The following is a 26,866-nucleotide window of genomic DNA, read 5'->3' on the forward strand; positions in this document are numbered from 1 at the left end:
ATGTTGTAATATACTGCTAGTAGTGTGTGAGTGCGCCTGTGCGCGTGCGTAAGTGCGTGTGTGTGTGTGTGTGTGTGTGTGTGTGTGTGTTGGATACGAGGAGGAGTTTTCATTCCTGCTCCAATCAAATCCTCACTTCCTTTATCTTCAGCCAACCGAATAAATGCCATTGGCTTAATGCGCACAAAATCCCGCCTCTTCACTCTTATCATTGGTGATGCCTTCCTCAGCACAACAGTGCGGCTGAACTTCGGAAATGAAACTATCCAGAACCTAATTGTACAGGTTTTAAAATCCGTTATTTGGCTGGTAAGTAGAGCTAGCTTGCATGTTGTGTTTGCCTTCTAATTGTGAATCCTTAGTTGACAAAACAGGTCTGCAAAGATGGAAAGGAGTGGAAATCTTTGACGACCCCTTTTTCTTTCTGAAGGGGTGGGAGGGAAGGTAGACCTGCCCACAAGGATACTTTTGTAACCATGAGCTCGATACTTTTGCATCGTATAAAGCCGAATGCATTCGCGTTGTGAATGTGCCTAATGAGTGCCAACCTTTCGAACGTCTTTGGCATGCTGTATTCACTCGGAGTGTTGTAAAATGCCTCTCATTTCATAACAACGACGACCGTTGATTATTTTTGATGAAGCCTACGTGAACGTTTTGTTTACACAACATAATCAGCTGTCACCTCTGATCTCAAAGAACGGGTATGTTTGTCTATTCTTGTATGGCTGTCATACCTGAGAAAAAGCTTCTGTCAAAAAAATTCTGTCAGAGACTTAAAATCTTGAGCACTGGATAGGCTACTCCGCACGGAATTACGAAGCGCCTAACCTTCTGTTTGCAGGGCCAGGATGGGAGGCAGCCTGTCAGTAGACCCGGACACACATGTCGTGGTGGTCGGCGGAGGGTTTGGAGGGATAGCAGCCGCACAACAACTGAAGTCAAAGGGCATCAATTTCACTCTAATCGACCTGCGAGATGCCTTCCATCACAATCCTGCATCCCTGCGCGCAGCTGTGCAGAGTGGTGAGTTTATTCTAATGGTGTACCAGGAAATTATGTGAAGGGTCATTTTATAATAATGTAGTCTATCACAGGCCATTGTTAAAGAAAGAAAGAAAGAAATATTGCAAGTTGATGAAAAGAGGGTCGCCAGGCGCTATGTGCCGTTAACACAGACATTACAGACAAAAGAAAAAATTTCTATTGACACAGGGCATTACCCACAGAGAGAGAGAGAGAGAGAGAGAGAGAGAGAGAGAGAGAGAGAGAGAGAGAGAGAGAGACAGAGAGAGAGTGTGTGTGTGTGTGTGTGTGTGTGTGTGTGTGTGTGTGTGTTGCTCCTTGTAAGTCGCTCTGAACAAAGGCGTCTGCTAAATACTAATGTAATGTGATAATGTAATGTGTGTGTGTGTGTGTGTGTGTGTGTGTTTGATTTTATTTGGTTTCATTCATAATGATCTGTTTGCTTCCTCCAAATAGGCTTTGCCAAGAAGACCTTCATTCCATTCAAGGAGACCTTTGGAGATAGCTTTGTGCAGGGGCGGGTAGTGAAGGTAGACACATGCTCCAGGATCGTTGCTTTAGACGACGGAAAGGTAAGCAATAGGCATGCAGCTTGTGTAAAACAGACCCAAAGTCTTGGCAGATTTAAGCAGAATAACATACAAACTTAAAATGTGTAACAAGTGTTTCAAAAGAGCAGGGATGGATTAGATCAGGAGTGAGTGAGGAGCCTACAGTATGTCTCGAGGGATGTTCCCGCCCTTGAGGCTGTCTTATCTGGCCCCTGACATAATTTTAATGTAATGCAGTTTCACATGAAATTAGACATGTTTTGGTTAAGAAAATCTAGACATTACTTTTTCAAAATACCAAACTATTCATTTATTGAAGTTGTATTTTCAGGGAACCTAGTGAAGGTGGGGTCTGTTGAAAAGGTGACCATCTTCAATATAGGCCTAAAGTGGACTGAGTAGCAATTTGGACTGAGTGTGTGGGACCTCTAGTCCTCATGGATCTTGGTTCTCCTGGTTAACACCACATGATGTGATTACCAGCACAAGTGATGGTGTCTGAGGACTACCTATGCAATTTCTTGCCGGAAAGTTGTGGTTTATGTTTGCCCATAGCCTTACGTATCATTTGGCATATACATAGCCTACAGTGTTTCCCACAGAAATTTTGGAAACTATGGGGGCAGCCGGGGTTTATTTTGTCCGGGGGGGGGGTCTTCTCACACGGGCCTTTTTTTTTGGGGGGGGGGGTGTATTCTTGCAGCGTAAATGCAAAACGGCAAAACAATGACTACAGTATGACATTGGCGCATGGAGAAACTGTAGGCCTTGGCCTATATTTCAGCCATTTATATTTTGAGAAATAAGGCTACATAAGATTTTACCCATGACTTGTATAATAGTAGTACATTGTCATTGTCAAAAAATGCAGTACAGTGAATAATTTCTGTTTACAACACAGTTTCATTCGTCCCTCATGCAGGGGTCTGGGAAACAATAATAAAACAAAATAGGAGCAGAGATAAGAATTTAAGAGCACTGTGAAATTGTTAACGCATAGACAAAAAGGGTCTTAGAGGGTAGGCTATGCCTTTTCCCCCACACATATCTGTAGGCGTACACATTCTACATGAGGGGTGCTGGTCACAGGGCCAGTTTTTTTTCCAAATTCCTCCCATTAAAAGGGCTGAACAACATATTACACATTTATGTCTATATTCACATTCATTACACATTAATTTCTATATGCAGCCCGATATCTCCTCTGCTGTGTCAATGAAGGTCTGTCACCAAACTCATTACAACTGTAAAACAAAGCCTAGGGAGTGTTAGTAAACTCATCCCAACTGTCCCTTCTCTGAAGGTTTTTTATATTGCTCCCAAACCCAAGTAAACTACAACAACTTGACTAGGCTTTTGATCCCTGTCTTTCAAGCACTTGTGGTTCTCTCTATAGCAGGGGTGCCCAACCTTTTTTTAACCAAGATCTACTTTTGAAGTTGATGGTCTGCCGTGATCTACCAAGTCAAATTCAAGGATGTCAGTATGAAAATTTAAGACCACCATTTATTAATCACCATTATTATGAACAAAATGTTTTCAGTAGGCTACTATGGCCGTATCTTTTCAGTGTGTTTTTAAAGTGTGTTGAATAGCCTATCTTTACAAAGCAATGCAGCACTGATAGTATGCAGAGATAATTTCAGTCATACACAAGTCATAAACAATTGAAACAATTTCAAAATGATAAACATTTGGTAGGGTAGAATGCCCTAATGTGGGACAATTTTTGTCACTTCAACTTTGGTGGTTTATTAAAATTTAATGACAACATTTCAATACAAACAAATTACACCCTTTTCATCCTCTAGTTATGCTCTAATCAAATACAACCTTTAAAAACATGTTAAGTGTTTCTAATTCGAATAATTTGGATATTAATGAAAGTTGGTCAAAAACCATGGTTATCCTAAAGTGGGACAATCGGTTTCCTAATGTGGGACAGTGTATATTAAAAGGTCTCTAAAACATGTTTGTGTAAAATATTAATTCAAAATGTGATCTGCCACTCTTTAAGACATATCAGCTACACATTTAGAGCATGTTTTATAAATTATTTTTACTTTCTTTTATTGGTAAATATGACTGAGACTGTTTGAACCCATTGCACACAATTGGTCACTTCAACATGGCAGCTCTATTTGAGGAAAGAACTTCCTGTTTTTGGACCCAAATGTTGTGTTGATCGCTGTGCTCCAGTAGATTAGGCCAGGAAGACTGGAATACACCTTTGATATAGATTTAAATATCCATTTTCTTGTGTGGACATGGTGTTCGACTTCATAGTAATTGTTTGACTTGCTTTTACAACTGTCCCACATTAGGAAAATCTTGTGTCCTACTTTAGGACACACCTATCCTAAAGTGGGACACTAATAATATGGTTTAAAAATGAAATATTACATTATTTTATATACACCACACATTATTTTCTGATGAACATATACCTACCCAACATATTTATCAAAAAATTGACAATGTTGTTTTGATTGGAATTGATTTATACCCTAAAGACAAATTTGGCCAAATGCTATGTACAAAGTAATTTGCCATTATATGGACTTCACCCGGGGTCCTTCTTCTTAATTGTAACCCCTCCCTGGAGTATTACTATACATTTACTAAATCATGATATTATGATAACAGGATGATAGGGCTTTTATTTGATTTTAGTTTTGTAAACATTTACCATCTTGGGGCTAAGCTACACCCCTGAAACCTTAAGGTGTCCCACATTAGGCATCGTCCCACTTTAGGGCATTCTACCCTATATAAAAGGCACATAGGCCCTATTTCTAAAATATGATGAAGCATTATCATGCCTTCAGTGGTATAGGCTACAAATTAAAAAGGGCTCAGAAATTCACCATTTGTTATGGGTAAATAGTAGGCTACTATGAGAGAGAGAGAGAGAGAGAGAGAGAGAGAGAGAGAGAGAGAGCAATGAGAGAACTCATTGGATTGGTTAACACCCCTACAGTAGCACAGCAAAGGCTTTCTATTGTGAGTTTGGCCAATCTTTTTGTCCACAACTGAAGCAAGAAACAGCACAAATTGAAGTGAATTCCATACATGTCAACAACTAACATTTCCCTTACGGTAGGGACACATAGGAGGCGAAGCCAGGCGAAGCGAAGAGAGGCGAAATCCAACCGTCATCAGGTCGTCGCGGCGAATCAAATGGAATGGAACAGTTATGTTGTTGATTTGATTGGGCCGTGGCAGGCGAATTCGCTCCTCATTTGCATAACATTAAACTTTCTTTAATAATTTCGCTTCGCTTCGCTCCTGTTCGCTTGCTGTCGCTTGCCTTCGCCTCGCCATCGCTTGCCTTCGCCTCTCTCATAGGAATGAATGGCAAAGTTCGCAAATTCGCGTGTATGTGTCCCTACCGTTACACGCGGCACGCGATGTAAACGCAGTTAGCGATGATGCATGCGACTAGCGATTTGGACGAAGATCCTCGCATATCGGCGTGTCATAACGCATCGTTGCGCATGTTCTGTTACTCACACGATGTTACACGTGTGCACACATGAATCAACTGTAATACCCTTACGGTCACTTCCTAATGCTTTCCCCTCATTCTGTGTTACCGTGGGACTACTTATCTAACCAATACAGAGTCTATAGGATGTATTTATTCCAGGATGAAAATGCGAAGGAAATTCAAAATCGTAATTCAAATCGTTTTAACAAAAACGGATATCGTTAAAAAAAAAAAAAAATTTTTTTTTTTTTAATTTTTTTTTTTTTACATTTTCGTAAACTATGGCGGCCAAATTTAAACTATGGCGGGCCGCCATAGTTTCCTCAATGTATGGGAAACACTGATAGCCCATAGCCAATCATGTCAGTAGGGCAGCCATGGCCTAGTGGTTAGAGAGTTGGTCTTTCAATCTAGGGGTTGCAGGTTCAAATCCCCCCTGTCCTCTCCCTACATCACCATCCATGGCTGAAGTGCCCTTGAGCAAGGCACCTAACCCCACATTGCTCCAGGGACGGTAACCAATACCCTGAAAAATAATAACTGTAAGTCACTTTGAATAAAGGAAAGTGACAGCAAAGTGCAATGTAATAATAATGATAACAATATAATAATGTATCTATTCAAACAAACTGCAATCTTCTGTTTGTCAAGTAGTGCATGTCATTGTCTTTCCACCCCTCCTCGCTCTGATTGGCTCCCTCGCTCAGGACCCCGCTTTTGGGAGTGATCGGAGTGATCGTGAAAAGGAGCATAGGGACTCCCATGCTGTCATGGATCAGTCCTGTTCAGTAATCCAACCCAGACAGACGTGCTTGGGTGACTATGGGTGCATCCCAATATGTGTCCTTGCCTCCTCCACTTGTGCTTGTCTCCTCGTCCCGCCTCCTGGCCCCTCCTCCATGGAGAAAACGGATAAAGTTTCCCAGCTGTCAGCCTCGCCACAACAACTTTTAAGGGACTGTTTTTCATTCACCATCCCAATTGCAAATGAGAAAAAGACTTTATAATTGAGCTTTTGCAAGATATTGAAATATAATGCTGTTGTCAGTGATGTCATCATGACGAGAAGCAAGTGGAGGAGGCAAGTGGAGGAGGCAAGGTCACATATTGGGATGCACCCTATAATTTCTCCTGATGTCTTACAAACAGGAAGTGGGCTACAGCCACCTCATCCTGTGCACAGGGACGGACGGTCCTTTCCCTGGGAAGTTCAACAAGCCGGCCTCCTACCACACCGCCATTGAACAGTACGAGAACTTTGTCAAAGAGGTATCTTTGCAACACAACTTGTTCATTCATACTGTAATTTTTGTATTCGGAAAGGTGGCAAATCTAAGTAAGAAGTTCATAGGTTCACAACAAAGTGGAGTATAGGACTCATAGCACACACTTACACCAAGTGTTCTAAGTCGTAAATATGTGACCATTTTATAGTGTAGCCAGTCATGGTCTGTTGTTCACCATTGAGCAACCTTGTATGCACACTGTAGCTGACCAGTACATATCTCATATTATAATAAGACCGCAATTAAAAGAAAGCCTACATTACTTCCTTGTTTATGCAAGCCCAATGCATGGGCGATCTCATCTCTGGCATTTTCATTTTACTGTGTGGACAGAGAAGGCTTTGATTTGCAAGCACAGAAATGTGGCGTCTGCACGCAAATCGTTTTCAAAACTGATACTCAGATGAAAGAAAGTTAAAGAGAGCCCACCTGGGAAACTCAAGTTGTCACTTGTGACCCAACACTCCACAGCACACAGTGCTCACAACGAAATTGCATTTATGCCTCACCCGTGTAAGGGGGCAGCCTCAAACGTCGCCCCAAGGGAGGAGTGTGGCGGAACGGTACCATGACCAGGGTACCTCAGTCATGGAGGAGGCTGGAGTAGAGCACTGGTTCATCCTCCTCCTCCCCCCCCCCCCCTGTGGGGTCGGGAGTTGAATCGGCAACCTTTGGGCTACAAGTCTGATGCGCTGATGTTGACTAGACTTCTTTTTTAGCTTGAAGATGTCTCAGCTTCAGCAGTGTAGGTTGCTGTTAAAGCAATACCAGAGATACTCTAGACAGAGATAAGTCATTCTAGTTCATTTCTGGTATCCACTTTCTGTCGGGTGAACGCCCCTTTAGGAGACATTCGGTTAGGAGACCTTCGGAGTCCTCAGGTTGAGAATAAATGGAGTCCCCTTAGCGCTGTAGATGGCGGTAGCGCACTTCTCTTGCAAACACCTCAAAAATAGAAGAAGAAGGAGGGGACAACGCCCCCCTTAGGAGACCCAACTTGAGCACACACTTTTGCATTGGGTGGGCAGGTTTCGAAGCCTCTTTATTACTCCACCCTCTTTGGCGATACTGCACCAAATCTGGAAGTAAGTTAATTTTATACCTCCCCTGGAGTTCAATTATTGAGTTTTTGCATTTGTCCTGTTCTTCCAGCCATTATTAACTCTGGTGATGTTACTTCTGGTTCCAAGCAAGCAATTATCATTGAATTGCTCAATCTACTGTATCTGGACCCAGGGGCGCAACTACTCATTTCTGGGGGGGTATGCAAGAACTATTTTGGTGCCCCCACCCCCCTCCAAAAAAAACAAACAAACAAAAAAGGATTAATAATTATTTGTTATGGGCTTGTGATTACGCCCCTTGTTAAACCCTTGTGACCCTTGAAATATGCATCTGTTTTTGAATCCAACAGTACAGTACTCTCCCTCTTTTACCCTCTCTATTTGGTGCCCCCCTCTTTCTGGCGACCGCTGCAAAGCATACGTCGCATATACTGTAGTTGCGCCCCTGTCTGGACCCGTAATGTAAGGATCAATGACCTTGGAGGTAGGGGTGGTACGGTTCACAAAATTCACGGTTCGGTTCATATCGCGGTGTCAAGGTCACGGTTTTCGGTTCTCTACGGTTCTTTTTTTTTAGTTCATGATAAATGGTGCACTGTCTAATAGAATCGGACTTATCACTAAATATCCTACATATGGTTTGTATAGGCTTATAATGTGAAAATGGTGTGATTTTAATTGTGTCATCCTCTGATTTGGTCTTATACGCTAATGTTTTAATCAGAGAGACTGGATAAGATACTCCTAGAATCTCTGTTTTACATATTTTTCTGGGCAGTAAATGAATTGCGGTTTGCGATGGATTGCACGGTTCGGTTCGGTATGTGTGTGAATTGTACGGTTTCGGTTTTCGGTGCGGTTTGTGCCATCCCTACTTGGAGGTAGAATTTCCGTTGCCAGACTAAGAAAATGGCTGAAAGTACAGCAGAAAGGCAAAACTCAATTATATAACTCAAGAGGAGGTGTACAATGAGCTTATTTCCTGACATGGTAGTGTATCGCCATAAGGACATTTTAGAAATCACAGTTTTGTGGAGCATTTCAGTGTGTGTCTGTGTGTGTGTGTGTGTGTGTGTGTGTGTGTGTGTGTGTGTGTGTGTGTGTGTGTGTGTGTGTGTGTGTGTGTGTGTGTGTGTGTGTGTGTGTGTACCCTCGGCCATCAGATCCAAGCGGCTGAATCTGTGTTGGTGATTGGTGGGGGCACGACAGGCGTGGAGATGGCAGCTGAGGTCAAGACCGAATACCCTGACAAGAAGGTGAGCCTCTACGGCACATTCTGGTGGATGAGTCTTCTGGGCGGTTGCATGGAGTCACTTGTAAAGTTGCACACATACATAATGTATGTACATAGGGGCACACAGATAGTTATTATATCCATAGATGTTTGATGAGCACTCGTGTGGTCCTGATTCACCTGGTGCGTGCACACATACACACACACACACACACACACACACACACACACACACACACACACACACACACACACACACACACACACACACACACACTGATGGCTGACTGATAGATGTCTGACTCTGATCACACATCTGTGCATAACATGCAGGTGGTGCTGATCCACTCACATATTGTCCTCCTGGCACACACACACACACATATACACACACACACACACACACACACACACACACACACACACACACACACACACACACACGCACACACACGCGCGCGCACACACACACACACACACACACACTCAAATGGCTGTGTAATAGATGTTTCACCACACCACACCTCCAGGTGGTGCTGATCCACTCGCGTGTTGCCCTGGCCGACCCAGAGCTGCTCTCCAGCGTGCGGCAGGAGGCCAAGGACGTGCTGCTGCAGAAGGGGGTGGAACTCATCTTAGGTAAGCACGCTTAAGATCATAGACACAACACTCATATACGTAGATACATAGGTAACACTTAATGCCGGCATCATAGCATAGGTAGTCCAAAAAGTCAAAGAATGCACACACATCAGTGGCACAGGTGCTGGACCAAACATAAGATAACTGAAAATAAAATAAAACAGTGTCGCGGACCTTTATTTTCTTTTCAGGCATCATAGGTAGTGTCATAACAGTGACATAAAGCAAAAACATTATGTCCATCCATGCCATGAATATTTTCTGATTGTTGTCATTAAGTGACATTCGGTTATGGACAATCCTAACAATGTCAATGTTCCATGACAATAAAACGTTAATGACATTGAAATAATGTGTCATGACACTGTTTTGACAATATTATGACACTGTCATGTCATTCGTATGACACCGGCATCAAGTAAAGCATAACCGATACATAATATGCATCATATAGAATTATATATATAGGGTCCAAGTCAATATCTAACCCCACATCCTCTCCTTTTGCTTGTGGCCTTGTGCTTGTTGACACCATAGAGTAAACAAGAAAGCTGTCAGCCTAGGCACAACATTTGGGGGATTCTTTTTTATATTGGGGGACTGATTTTCCCCATTCAGGAAAATGAGAGGACAGGAGGTTAGATAATGAGTTTGACCCATACATTCATATAGATACATGATTTACAGTATAAGGTCATAGACATACAGTATCTATCTACTGTAAACTCTAATCCAGGGAGTTATTCCAAGAACCTAGTCCATCAGCAAAACTGGTTATATCATTTGGAGATAGTGGTACATAAGATAATGCAAGAGCCTCATTTTCTTAACGAAATGACACCTGCAGACTAGGTTAACTCAGTAGGTTAAATTAAAACAGGATTATCAACTTGTCTGTTCTTGGAATTCCCACTTGATGTAGGCCTAGTTAGTCTAAAAGCATCACATTGTCAACAAGTGGACTTCTCTTGCATGTTTTGCCTTCAGTTCAGAGGGACAAAATGTCTTCAGCTCCAAGAAGAATTACAGCATTCTTGCAGCTATATGCTTCTGACTGTGTTGAGTAATCTCTTGCTAATCACTTACCCATTACATAAGTCTCTCTCTGTGGCACGGCTAAGCACATTACATTACCTGTCCGATAGGTGTGTCACTGATATGACTAATGGATAAAGTGAGGGATCGCGAGCGCCTTCATGCCAGGCATGTTCACACACACACACACACACACACACACACACACACACACACACACACACACACACACACACACACACACACACACACACACACACACACACACACACACACACACACACACACACACACCACACCACACCTTTCCTCGCTCTTTTATAAGGGTGCATTAAGTGAACCAATCGATAACGGGGTGTGTCATTCGTGTAATCGGCAGTTGGAAGCCGTTACCAACTTAGGGTGAATGTAAAGCAGATACTGTGTCATAGGTCACGGTGCAAGGAGCAATGACAGCCGTGAATGCAGAGTTGAAAAAAAATTGTGTTCATTTTGCATATGGTGGCCGCAGCCGAATTGAGGGAGTTTGAATATTCACAATGCTGCAGGTCTGTGGAGGAAGTGGTTGCAGCACCACTGGATTTTGAGTCCTGTTTACTGTAGTGATTAAAATATAGAATCTACTCTACTCTACTCTACTACTCTGCTCTACTATGCTCTGCTCTTCTCTACTATTCTCTACTCTATTCTACTCTTCTGTACTCAACTCCTCTATTCTCTACTGTACGCTCTACTTGACTCTACACTAATCTACTCCTCTCTAATATTCTCTACTTTGCTCAACTTTACTGTTCTTTACTCTGCTGTACTCTACTCTACTCTACTTTACTCCTCTCTAATATTCTCTACTTTGCTCAACTTTACTGTTCTTTACTCTGCTGTACTCTACTCTACTCTACTTTACTCTACTCTACTCCTCTCTCATCTTCTCTACTTTCCTCAACTCCTCTCTACTGTACTCTACTGTACTGTACCCGACTCTACTCTACTGTTCCCACTGGTGTTTCTGCAGGTCAGAAGGTGTCCAACCTGAAGGATCTGCAGTGTAATGTTCTCCAGAAGGACATGGTGGTCACCACAGATAAAGGCCTGGAGATCCCCACAGACTTCATCATCTGCTGCACGGGCAACAAGATCAACTCAGGGGCCTACAGCGCCACCATGGGTGGGTACGCAGTACTGTACGCACTCCCACGTCTTAATTTGCCTACGCGCGTGTCTGTCTGTGGCGGTGTGGGTGCAAGACTTGTTTGTGTACGTGTGCAAGAGCATGGCATGTAAAAGAGTGTGTGTGTGTGTGTGTGTGTGTGTGTGTGTGTGTGTGTGTGTGTGTGTGTGTGTGTGTGTGTGTGTGTGTGTGCGTGCGTGCGTGCGTGCGTGCGTGCGTGCGTGCGTGCGTGCGTGCGTGCGTGCGTGCGCGCGCGCGCGCGCGCATGTTTGTGTTTCTGTGTGCATTGTTTGCTTAGAGCGTATAAGCACAGCTCGGCCCAGCCATCAGGAGGGCGTTGCTCAGCTCATGCAGTTGAGGCCGTGTTTAAACAGCGTGGGCGTATTTACACCAACTTGACCTGACACAGACGCAGTTCAAAGTAAGGACATGTACAGAGACTGGCATTTTGATTGATTTCATAGAAAGGTTGACTTCAAAGAAACACAGTACGGTGACCAGGGCTTTTTGTTCAAGGTTTACCGGGTTTACAGCCAGGGCTTGACACTGGCACCAGCCAACCAGCCAAATTCCGGTAACACTGTAGCCTGGTTCTTGCCAGGCGTGCATTTCTCAAAAGACAAGTTGTTAGCCTGTTAGCAACTTTGGTAGTTGCCAATGGGAAAATGCACTGAAAACAACAAAGTAGCTAATTTAGTAAGTAAATTTGGTTTTGAGAAATGCACCCCAGAGATGTGAAGTTGCACACAGCTCCACAGGCTCTACTCACTGGTGTGGGAGAGCTGTGCGTTGGATTTGTTTCAGAAGGCATAGCTTTATCGACCACTAATCCGTCCTCCCAACCTAATACATTCCTTCAAAACCATTCTCTGTTACAGACATGTTTGACAGAATCAGTATGTGGTAGAACCTACGATCCAAGTTGATGCGTGACTCCTTTTTGCGAGTTGCCTTTGTTATCTGAGAACAATGAAGATACAAAGCAATCGCTAAAGAACAATCTGTCAAGTTGACAGTGTTTGGGCTGTGTAACATAACTGAATGTCACTTCATGGCACCAGTCTGTCCACCAGGCCTGTGTGTGGAGCTTGTGGAGCCGTCCCTGGTGGAGCTGTGTGGAACTACACAGGTCTGGCGAGAGCCCATAGAGGTAGAACCAGAGAGAGTAGAGAGAGAGAGGTTCCATTGGCCCATTGTTTCCGGGTTCTATTATTGCAAGGGGGAGGGGGGGAAATCCCCCTTTAGGCAGACCTAGGCAGACCTAAGGACTGTTCTATTCAATGCTAGGAGCATTATGACACGCCCCTTTAGGCAGACCGGAACCTGGTCATGTTAGGTGCCCATAGCAACCTATTACATTGGCATGTCTCTATACTTAAAGAATCTCTGGTAGAACATTAGACTAGAGGTGACGCGCCCCCCCTTTTTCACGGCAGTCCTGGCAGCCACTACTTGTAGACCTGAGCTAGAGCATGACACGGGAGTGGATTTTCACTCCCGTCCCATCCCGGTCCCAGAAAAAAAATCCCATCCCGTCCACTCCTGAAAAGAATGTCTCCCAATCCTGCCCACTCCCACTCAAAATCAACCCCAATCCCGTTTAGTCAAAAAAACGAGGCTTTTTTTGTTTTTTTAAAGAAAAAATAAGCGGCATTCCCGCTCACGTTCATTTTTATTCCCGCTCCTGCCCGCTCCCATTCATCTTTATTCCCGCTCCTGCCCGCTCCCGTTCATCTTTAAAATTTTGACTCCCATCCCGCGGGAATCCCGCAGGAACCGCGGGACCCACGGGAATTCCTGAAAAATGTCATCCTCTAACCTGAGCAATGTAAATGAACGGAGAAGGGGCTCACTTCTGTCAATGGCTTCATAATGTGAACATTTTCATTGACAGACTATACAAGGACAGTAGTTGAAATGTGCTGCTAAATATCTACCCAGCTAATATGAACTGATTTTAAAAATGTATTTTATTGACTCATATGGTTTAAGTACATATTTAGCCTGACATTTCAAATCTAGTCCTTGATTAAAATGTCACTTCATGTTCACACAGCTTTAGGCCATTTTTGACGGAGGTGGGCGTGTTCTCCATTGATATGCAGAGCACAGGTCTACCTACAGATGATGGTGGCTGCACTTGCCATTTTCCAGTGCTGTTACAAATTGCTCTGTCACTTCTAATCTAATGTTCTACCTCTATGTGAGAACTCTACTTTGACAGTTAAAACTGAGGGATACAGTATTCCTGTCCCTTTCATTTTTTTGTGAGTCGTAGAATAACAATGATTCAGCTTTTTCTATCAGGATATGCTGCTTCTTCAGCATTAGGACAGCATACCCAGCTTGGTCATTAGACTGCTCACAATACCCCTCACCTCACATATCCTGCCCCCTCGCCCTCGTACCCTAGCTGCTACTGCCATGTGTTATATCCATCTCTTCAAATGTCAACGCCACCCTTATTGCATTCTCACCAATGCCCAGCAGAGGGAGCCAGTGGCTCTGAAATGAACACACGGCCTTGTTTTGGGGCTTTTATGTTTCTACGAATGCTTCTGCTCTTTAGTCAAAATAATGTTCTACCCAAATGTGCTAGTAGGTGTCCTACGAAGACAAAGGTGTTTAAAAAATATCATGTGGTATTAACCTACTTGTACCAGACAAGTGTATGAGCGAGTTCGATGCTGATTTATGTTTTTTTTTAAATTATTTTATGATTTATTTCTCTGTTCATCCTCACACTGTAATTTTGTCTTTCAGTTACATGTCACGAAAAGGTGTAACAGTATGGAGAGAAAGGTCCCCAAGTGAAGCTAAATATAAGCTTATAAGCCGGGGGCCAATGGAATATTAGGTAAATAGGTATTGTAGCAAAAATAAAGAAAAAAGAGAGTCAGAGTCAGACATACAATACGTGAAAGTGAAAGCCCATTGGGAAAGTCCAACTCCCATTGTCATTGTGACACAGCACTCCACAGCACACAAGTGAACACTGTACACTGCACACATGGAAATTGCATTTCTGCCTCACCCATGCAAGGGGGCAGCCCTCAATGGCGCACCATGGGAGCAGTGCGGCGGGACGGTACCTTGCTCAGGGTACCTCAGTCATGGAGGAGGATGGGGAGAGCACTGGTTGATAACTCCCCCCACCAACCTGCCGGGTCGGGAGTCGAACCGGCAACCTTTGGCCTACAAGTCTGAAGCCTTAACCTCCTACCCATGACTGCCAATATGCAAAGCAGTTATAACAACCTGCGTTCACTCCTCAGCATACTACATGGTTTCAGAAGACATTTTGCAGTTGTGACAGACAGAAACCATCAAACACACACTCAACATTCACAGACACAAGAATTTGCATACAACACATAAACACACTCACATCCACACGGGCGCTAGGGTACACACACACACACACACACACACACACACACACACACACACACACACACACACACACACACACACACACACACACACACACACACACACACACACACACACACACACACACACACACACACAGACAATCCAGCTAACCATGGAAGATGAGATTGGTCGATAGTTAATCAGGTCATTTTTGTCACCCGATTTAAAAATTGGGATGACCTTACATATTTTTTAAATCTTAGGAACAGTCCCAGCGAGTAAGGAGAGATTAACACAATGAGACAATGGCTCTGCAATGATATGCCTTTTATGATTTTACTGCATATTCCATCAACGCCGCTGAGGTTGTAATGTGAGTGCAGACCAACAATACAGTAATATATGGTTAAAACCTTATTTATTCGTAAAAGTTGTAAAGTTGTAAAGTAGTAAAGTTGACTATCTATGACAGCCACTATGGACCTTACGCAGCTAAGAATCCTGGTCCTAACCTACGTTGACCTTATGACTCTACAATCTCTGTCTATCTCTTCTTCCTCTGCCTTCCTGCTATTTCTGCCTCCCCTCTATACCTCTCCTTTTAAATCCATCTCTAAAATTGTTTTTTTTTTCCATTTGTTAAGCACTTTGAGTTACATGCCTTGTATGACACAGTGCTATACAAATACAATTATTATTATTATTAAATTATTATTATTATTAAAACCTTATTTATTCAAGCCAGGGCAATGAATAATGTAACATTTAGTCAAATAATCATTCATTCAAAAAGTAACGAACTACTACTACTAATATTTTTAGTACTTTATTTCCAGGATTCATGCTGCCCATTCATAGTCATTATGCCCATATTCATTATGGGAAAATTGCATTTTTATATACATGAAAAGGGGGATCTTCTCCATGATCCACAATTTTGAACTTCCAGAAATAGACATTTTTAGCAGCATAATAGTAAATATTAGTCTATTATTTCATAATTATTCATGAAAAGATCAAATTTGGCAATAGGCAGCACCGTTTCAATGAGCAGCGGGCGGTCGTTGCGATACCTTCTCTGGCCACCATCCTCCACAGTGCACCTTTAAGTAGTCTGAAGTCCTATCCTCACCCCCAACTGGCCCTTTGTTCCCTTTTGAGTAATGAGCAGCTGTTGAGATGGAGGCATCTCACCTATTTGGACTCAACCTCATGTAGCCCAGTTAGACTGGTCCGGCTGGTTTCTCTCTCTCTCTCTCTCTCTCTCTCTCTCTCTCTCTCTCTCTCTCTCTCTCTCTCTCTCTCTACACATACACACACACACACACACACACACACACGCTCGGCCGCCCGCCTTAGCAGTGGTGTATGCACCATTGGATTGCACAGGTGACTAGCTGTGCTCCCTCACTTGCTCGCATAGAGATCTTCCCGTGTGATAAAGTTAAAGCACCTCTGGTTGTGCAAAGCAAAGGGGGTTGTGTTCTGTTATGCTTTGTTGTATTATGAGGTATGGAAATTGCACATTACGTCCCCAGAAAGCACCACAGAGTGTTTGTGTTGTGAATGGGGATTACGTAGGTAGGTACACTAACTTACAGATAGCATCGCAACTTGTCCTGAGGTGAAGACTGAGTCCTCTACATATGGTGATTGTGTATGTAGTCCAGTAGATAACGTCATGGGATGTCCCAGGTGCTGACTGAGCTAAAAGTGTGTCTAGTTGCCTGATCTCGCACCGAGATTTGGTCTGACCAAGAAGATAACGAATAACGTTTCCCAACCGGGCTGGTTAACCCGAGGTTATTCGTTATTCGTGAAGGGTTGTGGCAGCTGTGGCTTATTGCTAAGGGAGTTGGTGTTAGAGTCAGAATGTTGTAGCTTCGAATCCCATTTCATCCATGACTGAAGTTTCCTAGAGAGCAAGACACCTAACCACTTCCACTAGGGCTGTAACCATAACATATCGAACCAAGAAATCACGACACACTGAGTCACGATAATGTATCGTGGTGCAAGAAGGCAGTATCATATGTCCTTTCATAGTTCTGTTACCCTTTCAGTCCAGAAAACAACCCCATGATATGATGTGATAGTGCTTTCAGTTCCAAACTTCTACTCTTATTCTATCTACAAACTATTATAGTTTTGTTTCTAATTTTATTTTATAATGTTGACAAATGTGGAAAAAGCTAAAAAGATACTTTTTATAAATCTTGGGTTGTATCAAACTATAGAAAATTGTGATACTACCTGAATCGTGAGTAGAGTGAATCATTACAGCCCTACTAACCACACATAGATCTAGGGACTATAAACAAAATCCTGCATCTAAACTGTGTGTTGATTTGGATTAAAGCATCAGGGGTTTGTAGAGACAAAGAGGAAAGTAATGTAATGTATTCTGATTGTGTTTGTAGTCCAATAGATAGAATCATGGGTGTTGAGTGAGCTAAAAGTATGTTTTTTATGTGTGTTCCATGATGGTGTTCAGGCAGATAAGATCACTGCTTGTTATTGGTTTTGGATGGGTGCCTTAAGAAGGTATGGTGACCGTCAAAGTATTCTTTTGTTATCTGTCTGCCTAAGGTGTATTCCCGGTCCTTGGAATTTTTGAGAAAATGCGACAGTGTCAGGGTTGAGTGTGTGTGTGTGTGTGTGTATTTGTGTGCGTCTGGGTCTCGGTCTCGGTCTCTGTCTCTCTGTCTGTGTGCCCGTGTGTCTTTCTGTGTGTCTGTGATTGTTTATGTTTGTCCCACTGTGTGTGCGTGCTTATGTGAGTGTGTGCATCCATAATATTGGTACCTGAATCTGTATGTTGTATTTCAAATTGCACTTTGGAGTCTGGTGAAACGCAACTTCAAATGTATTATTTATCATGATAATTTCTCTGTCATATTTCTCAATGGTGGAATGAGCTACCAGTTGCTACAAGAGCAGGGTCATCCCTCTCAACCTTCAAGAAGCTAGTGAAGACTCACCTCTTCTGAGAAAGCTTCCCTGCTTGACATTCTAACATAACTAATTCTACTCACCTTGTGGCCTTTAGTTTTTAGCATTTTTCCTTTGTGTTAGTCTCTAATTAGTCTCTAATGTCTTTCCTTAAGCCACTGCTTTTAACATTTCTTATGTACCTAACATTTTTATGTACCTAATTTGCTTTTAACATCCTTTTAAATTCTTTACTTATTTTTTCTTCATCCTTGTGTTGGATATTGTTGCCAGTGTTGCAGCTGTACACTGCGCCTAGATGTCTTGCTTATTATCCAATATGCCTTGTTACCTTCTTATTTTTAATGTTGCTTCTGATACCTTGTGTTGGACAATGCTGTCAGTGTTGCAACTGCACACTGCACCTTGATGTCTTTATTTACTTTCTGCTACTTTTTAATGCATCCTCCTCTTCTTTACTCTGTGTAGGGCAATACTATCAGTGTTGCAACTGTGCACTGTGCCTTACCCTGTTCTTGTTTAAATTGCTCCTTGTAAGTCGCTTTGAACAAAGGCGTCTGCTAAATGTTAATGTAATGTAATGTAATTTCAGTCCATAAACAGTGAGTTAAAGAGTACACCAATGCTGTAATGGCAGGTAACGATTCCAGGCAGAAAATTCAGAGCCAGACAATGTGTATTGTCCCACTCACACACAGCACATTAAACTGTCTGGCCCTTCATATCCTGTTTCTTGTTTCCTGGTGTGAACTTCTTTTTTCCTGTTTGTGTGCTTCGCTTTCACAGGTGAGTGTCTGGCGGAGGACGGAGCGCTGAAGGTGAATGAGCACCTGCAGGTGAGTTTCATCCACACTGAGGGTGGCTTGATGCCAAAACACATTTGCAACAAAAAAAAAACATTTTAGTCAGGATGAAAACAATTTTGCACATCTCCTGTCAAGGTGCAGGAGAAAGGCTGATTCACATTTGGATTGAGTTTAATACTCTGACTGATGCACATTATGAACATGTATTATGTACATGTAACATGTATGGGCAGTCATGGGTGAGCGGTTAGGGCGTCAGACTTTAGGTTAGGTTCGACTCCCGACCCGCCAGGTTGGTGGGGGGAGTAATCAACCAGTGCTCTCCCCCATCCTCCTCCATGACTGAGGTACCCTGAGCATGGTACCGTCCCACCGCACTGCTCCCCATGGGGCGCCAATGAGGGCTGCCCCCTTGCACGGGTGAGGCATAAATGCAATTTCGTTGTGTGCAGTGTTCACTTGTGTGCTGTGGAGTGCTGTTGACAATGGGAGTTGGAGTTTCCAAATGGGCTTTATTCACTTTTCATGTATTCTCCTAGTCTCTAAGAGTTCTTCATAATATCGTAACTCCTTGCTCCCTTGCCTGCTTGTGGCCTCATGATGATGTCACTGACAACAGAATTGTATTTCAATATTTCACAAGACCACAATTCTAATGGCATTCTCTCATTTTAAGTTGGGATGATGAAATAGCCCCCCCAAAAGTTGTTGTGGCTAGGCTGACAGCAGGTGAGAAAGTGGATCGCACTCGGGTTCTTCTTTTATTCTTTTTATTTTTATTATTTAAGTAGGATGTCTGTTAAGTCCTCTGCTGTACACACTGTACACCCACGACTGCTCCCCAGTCTACACTAATAACACCATAGTGAAATTTGCTGATGACACCACAGTAGTTGGACTTATTTCAAATGGGGATGAGTCTGCCTACAGAGATGAAGTAGAGCGCTTGGTGGGGTGGTGCAGAGAGAACAACTTGCTCCTGAACACAGCCAAGACCAAGGAGCTGGTGGTCGATTTCAGGAGGAAGAGGACTGCCATCCAGCCACTTATGATTGAGGGGGTGTGTGTGGAGAGGGTGTCAGACTTCCCTTTCCTGGGAGTTCACATCAGCGAGGACCTGACCTGGGGTGTCAACACCACTGGGCTAGTGAAGAAGGCACAGCAAAGACTTTATTTCCTAAGAATACTTAGGAAAAGGAAAAACAACATCTGTCAGAAGCTGCTTGTGTCCTTCTACCGCTGCTCAGTGGAGAGCATATTGACATATTGTCTTTGTGTGTGGTTCCCAGGCTGCACTGTGGCACAGAGGAAAGAGCTCCAGGGGGTCATAAAGGCTGCAGAGAACATCATTGGCTGCCCTCTTCCATCTTTGGAGGGCCTACACAGCACCCGCTGCCTAAAAAAGGCCAAGTGCATTCTGAGAGACACATTCCACCCAGGTCACAGTCTTTTTGAATTGCTGCCATCGGGCAGGAGATTCAGGTCCATGAAGACAAGGACAAACAGACTGAAAAACAGTTTCTATGCAGCGGCCATCACAGAACTGAATTTTGCATCAAAAGCATAGTTTTTTTTATATACATACCATTCTTTTTATTCCATTTTTTATTTTATTTTTATTTTTATTTATTTTTGCTTCAACAAGGAATGCACAATGTCGTTGTGCTTGTCACAATGACAAATAAAAGATGTTGTATATTGTATATTGTATAGCAGCAGAAGTGTAGACAAACGTTTCGGCTGTTGCCTTCGTTAGTGTCTCCAGGCTGACAGGAGGGAAACTGTATTGCTCTCTCCACAGAGGCGGGACGTCAGTGAAACGCGAGGCCACAAGCGCAGGTTGAGGATGGGAGTCCGCATATTGGGAAAGAACCCCTAAAGCAGGGGGGGGCAATTATTTTGGCTCAAGGGCCGCATTGGGTTTAGAAAGTTGACCAAGGGGCTGGATGTCGTAGGCAACTTGCCCGTGCCAATAATAAGAAATGGTGTACGCCAACATATTAATTACACCATTGTCAGTTATGCCATTCCTGCAAATTGTATTTCGATATAGACTTTAGTCATCTTAGGATTCCAAGACCCTTGTTTTAGGTAGCGCATTGAAGAATGAGTGACCATGTGAATCAGCATTTTTTTCTTGGAAAGACTCTGAAGGCCGCATGAAATGGCCGAGCGGGCCGCATGTGGCCTCCGGGCCTGAGTTTGCCCACGTCTACCCTAAAGTCTCCTAAAGGGGCATGGCTGCCATAGGATTGCAGTTTAGAGCCTTACATCATACCTGGATCCCAGAGGAAGCTCCTTATGAATTGTCTCTAGTACCTCATCAATCGTCAGTGCAATATCCTTTTCCACTTTGTCTGATTGCGTGCAGGTGCGGGGTTTCGAGCGCGTCTACGCGGTGGGCGACTGTGCGCACCTGAAGGAGCCCAAGATGGCTTACCATGCTGGGCTTCACGCCGGGGTGGCCGTCACCAACATCATCAACAGCATCGTCGGCAAGCCGCTGGTCTCATACCAAACCGGTGAGTCAGGCAGCAACGCAGGCAGGCTCTGTGTTTGTCGTGGACACACCAGTCAATCACCTATAATTGAGATGAATAGATAAAAGAGAAAAAAAATAAGTTTTCCTAGAATGCTCACGCCCCACTACACCCCAAACGAAAGAACTCCGCCCCACATACCGTAGATGGACGGATGGAAGTAGGTGATGGTTGTCAGGTACGCCCTGAAGAGGCGGAGCCTACCAACCACACCTGTGTCTCAGGTGGGGCAGTACGTGAGCCACGTGTATGTGCGTGTGCGACAGTGACAAGTGTGACAGTGTACACTCGGTGGAATGTTCTTGGCTGAAGTTGGTTGTTTTGTTCAACCACTTCTTAGCGAACATCACATGGACTAGTGAATGATGACTGACATCAGGGGTGAGTTTCTCAAAAGAGAAGTTGTTAGCCTGTTAGCAACTTCGGTAGTTGCCAATGGGAAAATGCATTGAAAACAACAAAGTAGCTAATGTAGTAAGCAACTTTGGTTTTGAGAAATTCACCCCAGCCTTGTTATTCACCCCCTTTTGACCTTCCATCTTTGTGCTCAACATTGATATCTGACTCTGAATTAGCCGAAGCTATACCCACTCATCCACCCAGGGTGTGTTTCGAGAACACAGTTAAGTGATAAACCTGGCTTTCTTAATCTACCGGTACAGGGCAGTGGTACTGTAAACATGTTAAAATAACGCACAGATGTCATTTGGTTCAGAAAAGGAGGATTATTGGCCCTTCTATTAGCTGATTTACCCCTACCAGGGACTGCCCATTGGTCAGACAGCCCATTAGTCCCTCAGTCCATAAGACAGACAATTAGTCATAGAGGTGCATAACGCTCAGGCTACTGGGGTAGGCTACACGTAGGCACGTCTTTTCAGACAAAACATGCCTTTACTGACAGTTAGGGTTAGGAATTGTTTTGGTTTGGGCATAGTTTTAACTTTTCAGTTAACTGAAAGGCAATATTTGCAAAATTACGATGCTAAAATAATTGTATACTGACAGAACATGCCTGAATGAATGAGTGACTGACTGAATGTCTTTATTGTCATTGTACAGGAACAACGAAATTAGTAAAGTGCTGATGCTCCCCGACCCGGTCCTTAAAAAAATACATATAACAGTAAAACTGTATTTAAACTTAAGACTTTAAAAAGTTACCTGTGCAAAATTTAGTGTGTAGATGGCTTTTGGATAAAAAACTGTCTTGTAGTCTGTTAGTTATTGTACACAGAGCCCTGTAACATCTGCCTAATGGCAGCAGCTCAAACCAATGGAATGAAACCACCACTACCCCATGGTTAACATAACCTGTTTCACTACTGAGCCAGGTTCTTGTCCGCCTCTTGTCCCAAACCCTGTCACACTGTCTGTTCTAACATGACCTTGCTCCAGTACAGTGGCTGTTAACCTGTGTGCTAGCCTGGGTTTGCAGGCCATCTGAGTATTTGCTATGTATGACTGACAATGATCATGTCTTGGCCAGGTAATGTGACCATGTTGCTGGCCATGGGTCGCGATGACGGCGTAGGCCAGTTCAACGGCTACCGTGTGCCACGCTTCTTGGTGACGCAGGGCAAGAGCAAGAGCCTGTTTGTGTGGAAGAGCTGGAGTGAGATGGGACAGACCTCTCCGTAGGACGGGACGGGGCCTGCCTGAATGCAAAGCCTAAGGCCGGAGATCCATTATAGCGTTACGTTATCGCAGCTCGACGTACTGGATGTCCCAGTGTCGACGCACTGCTACTACAGCTCGCGTGGCCCGGGAGTTATATACAGGAAGTATATCAATCTACATTCCTAGCCGTTTTATCCATATAGCAAACCAACTGCCCCTAAATTACAATTCAAAATGCTCTTACCGAACTCGGCACATGTGTTTTTTTCACACACAGCTTGGCCTCGTGTTGTTATGCTTATGGTCGAAATCGAACATAATCATTTGAACCCAGGCATCATAAGCACATGCAACATACATGCTTGTAGTCTATATTTTGTACATCCAAAAGTTCGACAGATGTCAAAAATCTACTTTTACCGAGGGAAATGCACCTTCGTGATGACCACAGGTATCATGGGACATCTTCATGTAATCAACAGTCATTGGGTAACGCAGTCCGTCAGCCGCTGCTAATTTGCATAACTTTCAGGAGAGCTCAACTTTTTGACGTGCCACCGGAGCCACGCTCGCCGTGCCGGAATCCCAACATGCATTGCGAGTCCGGTAACGACGATATGCCGCATTTCATTGAAAATGAATTGAATGCGTTGGTACGGCTTGCGTAAAACTGACTAGTGGATGGGCACCGTAAGGCCGGAGATCCATTATAGCGTTACGTTATCGCAGCTCGACGTACTGGATGTCCCAGTGTCGACGCACTGCTACTACAGCTCGCGTGGCCCGGGAGTTATATACAGGAAGTATATCAATCTACATTTCTAGCCGTTTTTATCCATATAGCAAACCAACTGCCCCTAAATTACAGTTCAAAATGCTCTTACCGAACTCGGCACATGTGTTTTTTTCACACACAGCTTGGCCTCGTGTTGTTATGCTTATGGTCGAAATCGAACATAATCATTTGAACCCAGGCATCATAAGCACATGCAACATACATGCTTGTAGTCTATATTTTGTACATCCAAAAGTTCGACAGATGTCAAAAATCTACTTTTACCGAGGGAAATGCACCTTCGTGATGACCACAGGTATCATGGGACATCTTCATGTAATCAACAGTCATTGGGTAACGCAGTCCGTCAGCCGCTGCTAATTTGCATAACTTTCAGGAGAGCTCAACCAAAGAGGGTGGAGTAATAAAGAGGCTTCGAAACCCGCCCACCCAATGCAAAAGTGTGTGCTCAAGTTGGGTCTCCTAAGGGGGCGTTGTCCCCTCCTTCTTCTTCTATTTTTGAGGTGTTTGCACAAGAAATGCGCTACCGCCATCTACAGTGCTAAGGGGACTCCATTTATTCTCAACCTGAGGACTCCGAAGGTCTCCTAACCGAAGGTCTCCTAAAGGGGCGTTCACCCTACAGAAAGTGGATACCAGAAATGAACTGAAATGACTTATCTCTGTCTAGAGTATCTCTGGCTCAACTTTTTGACGTGCCAACGGACCCACGCTCGCCGTGCCAGAATCCCAACATGCATTGCGAGTCCGGTAACGACGATATGCCGCATTTCATTGAAAATGAATTGAATGCGTTGGTACGGCTTGCGTCAAACTGACTAGTGGATGGGCACCGTAAGGCCTTGGTTTACACATATGCTGACATTTTTTTTACCCGTTTCCATATATTGATGTTGTTTACACGGCATGTAATGTTCATTTTAGGGAACTAGAACTCATGTTGCATGTTAACAAAAAGCCCTGAACACTGAACTGATATCTTTACAAAAATATCCATATACGTTTAAACAGGGTCTAAGCTAGGCTCATACTACACAACTTGAAAATTGTATCAGATTTTGACGTCGGGTTGTGCTGCACACATGAAGAGCATCACAGTCCCATGGCTCTCATCTCGGTCACATGGGACCTTAGCACTGGTCTTTAAATGACATTCATTGGCTTATACTGGATCAAGCATCCAATATGTGTATTTTTTAAGAGACCTTTTGGGACTCACCATAAGGGTCTCTTTTGGACTCTCCGGAAGGGTTGTGACTTAGCCTCTATATCAACGCGTTGAAGGTGACGTAAAAGCAATCCACTGCACATGCACACTGAAAAATTACAATGCATTCTGGTTTGAAATTTGTCACGTGCGATGCATCTATTGGCTCAGATTTGAACATGTTTTTTTTGTGCCATAACAAACATACGGTATAAAGTACTGGCAGTGTTCGTCCATACAGGTGCCTTAATAAAATACACTGTCAGGGTCTGTTCACATTGTTGCCAGAATGAAAAAACACTGGCATGCTGGTGCCTTAATAAACCATTTACATTGTCCATCCATAAACATTTATATTGTCTGTCCAGACTGTTGTCTGTTGCTTAGATCTATCTATATATTGTATAACTCAGGTTTTCTGAAGTCTTAATCAAAGCTAAGACTTCGGTCAAATAATAACATTTTAAGATGCCGTTTATTTCAGATGAATGCAAGGAATTAGTGTTGCCAATGTGGGATGTGATCCCTTCATTTTTGCGCGATTATTTATATTGCTTATGAAGCAAGTCAATTTAATTTACCATCTTTAATAATATGCGGTACTTCATGCATTTCATTTAGATACTTTATGTGTGAATGCGCGTCTTTATCATTATAAATGCTCTATATGTGTATCCCATAGGAAACAGATGTATGTGCCTATATTCATATTTTATAAATAAAATGATGTTTTGTATTCTATTCAAAAAAATAATATAATGTAGTATTTACAATTGCATGATTTGTAGGGGCTTTCATACGATTGCAACCTTTAATAAATATTTCTGAATATATACCGTATTACTTGGTAATCCATCTGAGTATTCATTCTGTTATTGCACACACTTGCTCCTTGGCCCATACACTGCAAAATGGAGCAATAATATGCATGTAGACAAACAGGTATAAGGTAACACGGCTGTATTACCATAGTATGCACATGAACGGGCTTATTTGAAAGAGGCTGGATGACTGGGGGATGGCTAAAAACAATGTCATCCAGATTTGGTTTATGTCTTTTTAATAGATTATTTTTTGTGTGTACTTTGAGCCGAGCAATGTGCAGGTATATTTTGAATGACTATGAGGAACAGCTTCAATTTAAGGACCACTGTACCATACCATTAGCCTGATTATCATCGACTTTCAAATCTCTTCGAGACTAGTGGCAACGGAGCAGGTGTTGCATCACTAGGAGGGCACGGCCTGGCTACCATACCATATCATAAGCCCACATACCTCATATAAGCCCATTGTCCTAGTTTTGACTCAGTGATTGAGAAATGACTTGTGTCAGTCACCACTTTGTGAGCATTTACTGTATGTATAGAGAGCAATTTTATTGTTGGATGTTGCAGCTCAACCACACCTCTTTTGACAAATTAAGTGGCTGAGCTTTTATTGAGCAAATGTTAGATTGGTTGGATATGAGGTATAACCTTTGACAAGCTGGGGAGGAAGACATGATCTGTTGTAGGCACAGAACTGGAGGCTCTTACTGCCATACTATTTAGGTACAGGCAGGGTATTGAGTACAGTCCGCTGGGGCAATATGAGGTTAGGTGCCACGCGTGCTTGACATGGGATTCAAACCTGTAACCTTGTGATTCTAAGACCAACTCCATTTACGGCTGCCCAATTCTATTTGGCCATTCCAGGTGATAAACATGGGGCCTATTTGGCACCTTATGCTGATGAAGAGCAAGTGGTTCACCTTCTGACAGAAGACCCCCAGGGCTTTGTTTAGATGGGATAAAACTAGGTCAATAATTCACAAACTGGGGGCCGGGGCATGAAAGTATTCCAAGTGGGCCTTGAAATCGTTCTCTAAAAATCTAAACATTTGTGGGTGTGTGGGTGTGTGTTGCTGTTGACTTTGAGTTGTATTGTTTATTGGGTCAGAAGTGGGCTCTCAACATTTGTGGAAATTTCAAGTGGGCCCCAAGTTGGAATAGGTTGAAAAGCTCTGAAGTGGGTCCTTTATGTAAGGAGATTTTCAAGGCCCTCAGAGGCAATAACCAAGGGTCAAGTTAAA

At 43.3% G+C, this 26,866-nt stretch overlaps 1 protein-coding gene across 2 annotated transcripts; it reads left to right on the top strand.

Moving 5' to 3' along the window:
- The first annotated feature begins 218 nt into the window (after positions 1 to 218).
- Positions 219 to 25,626, top strand: aifm2 (apoptosis inducing factor mitochondria associated 2). Of its 2 annotated transcripts, none has more exons than XM_063191781.1 (11): positions 219 to 309; positions 845 to 1,026; positions 1,483 to 1,598; positions 6,217 to 6,336; positions 8,581 to 8,673; positions 9,182 to 9,290; positions 11,341 to 11,493; positions 18,610 to 18,659; positions 21,001 to 21,151; positions 22,659 to 22,845; positions 24,425 to 25,626. In XM_063191781.1, the coding sequence occupies exons 2-10, from the start codon at positions 852 to 854 to the stop codon at positions 22,808 to 22,810; spliced, it is 1,119 nt and encodes a 372-aa protein (XP_063047851.1). In that variant the 5' UTR covers positions 219 to 309; positions 845 to 851; the 3' UTR covers positions 22,811 to 22,845; positions 24,425 to 25,626. The 2 variants fall into 2 exon arrangements, with proteins under 2 accessions (XP_063047851.1, XP_063047850.1); XM_063191780.1 differs by lacking the exon at positions 219 to 309 and adding an exon at positions 469 to 704.
- Positions 25,627 to 26,866: the final 1,240 nt, after the last annotated feature.

Source organism: Engraulis encrasicolus, chromosome 24 (genome assembly GCF_034702125.1).
Source record: "Engraulis encrasicolus isolate BLACKSEA-1 chromosome 24, IST_EnEncr_1.0, whole genome shotgun sequence".
Lineage (NCBI taxonomy): Eukaryota > Metazoa > Chordata > Actinopteri > Clupeiformes > Engraulidae > Engraulis > Engraulis encrasicolus.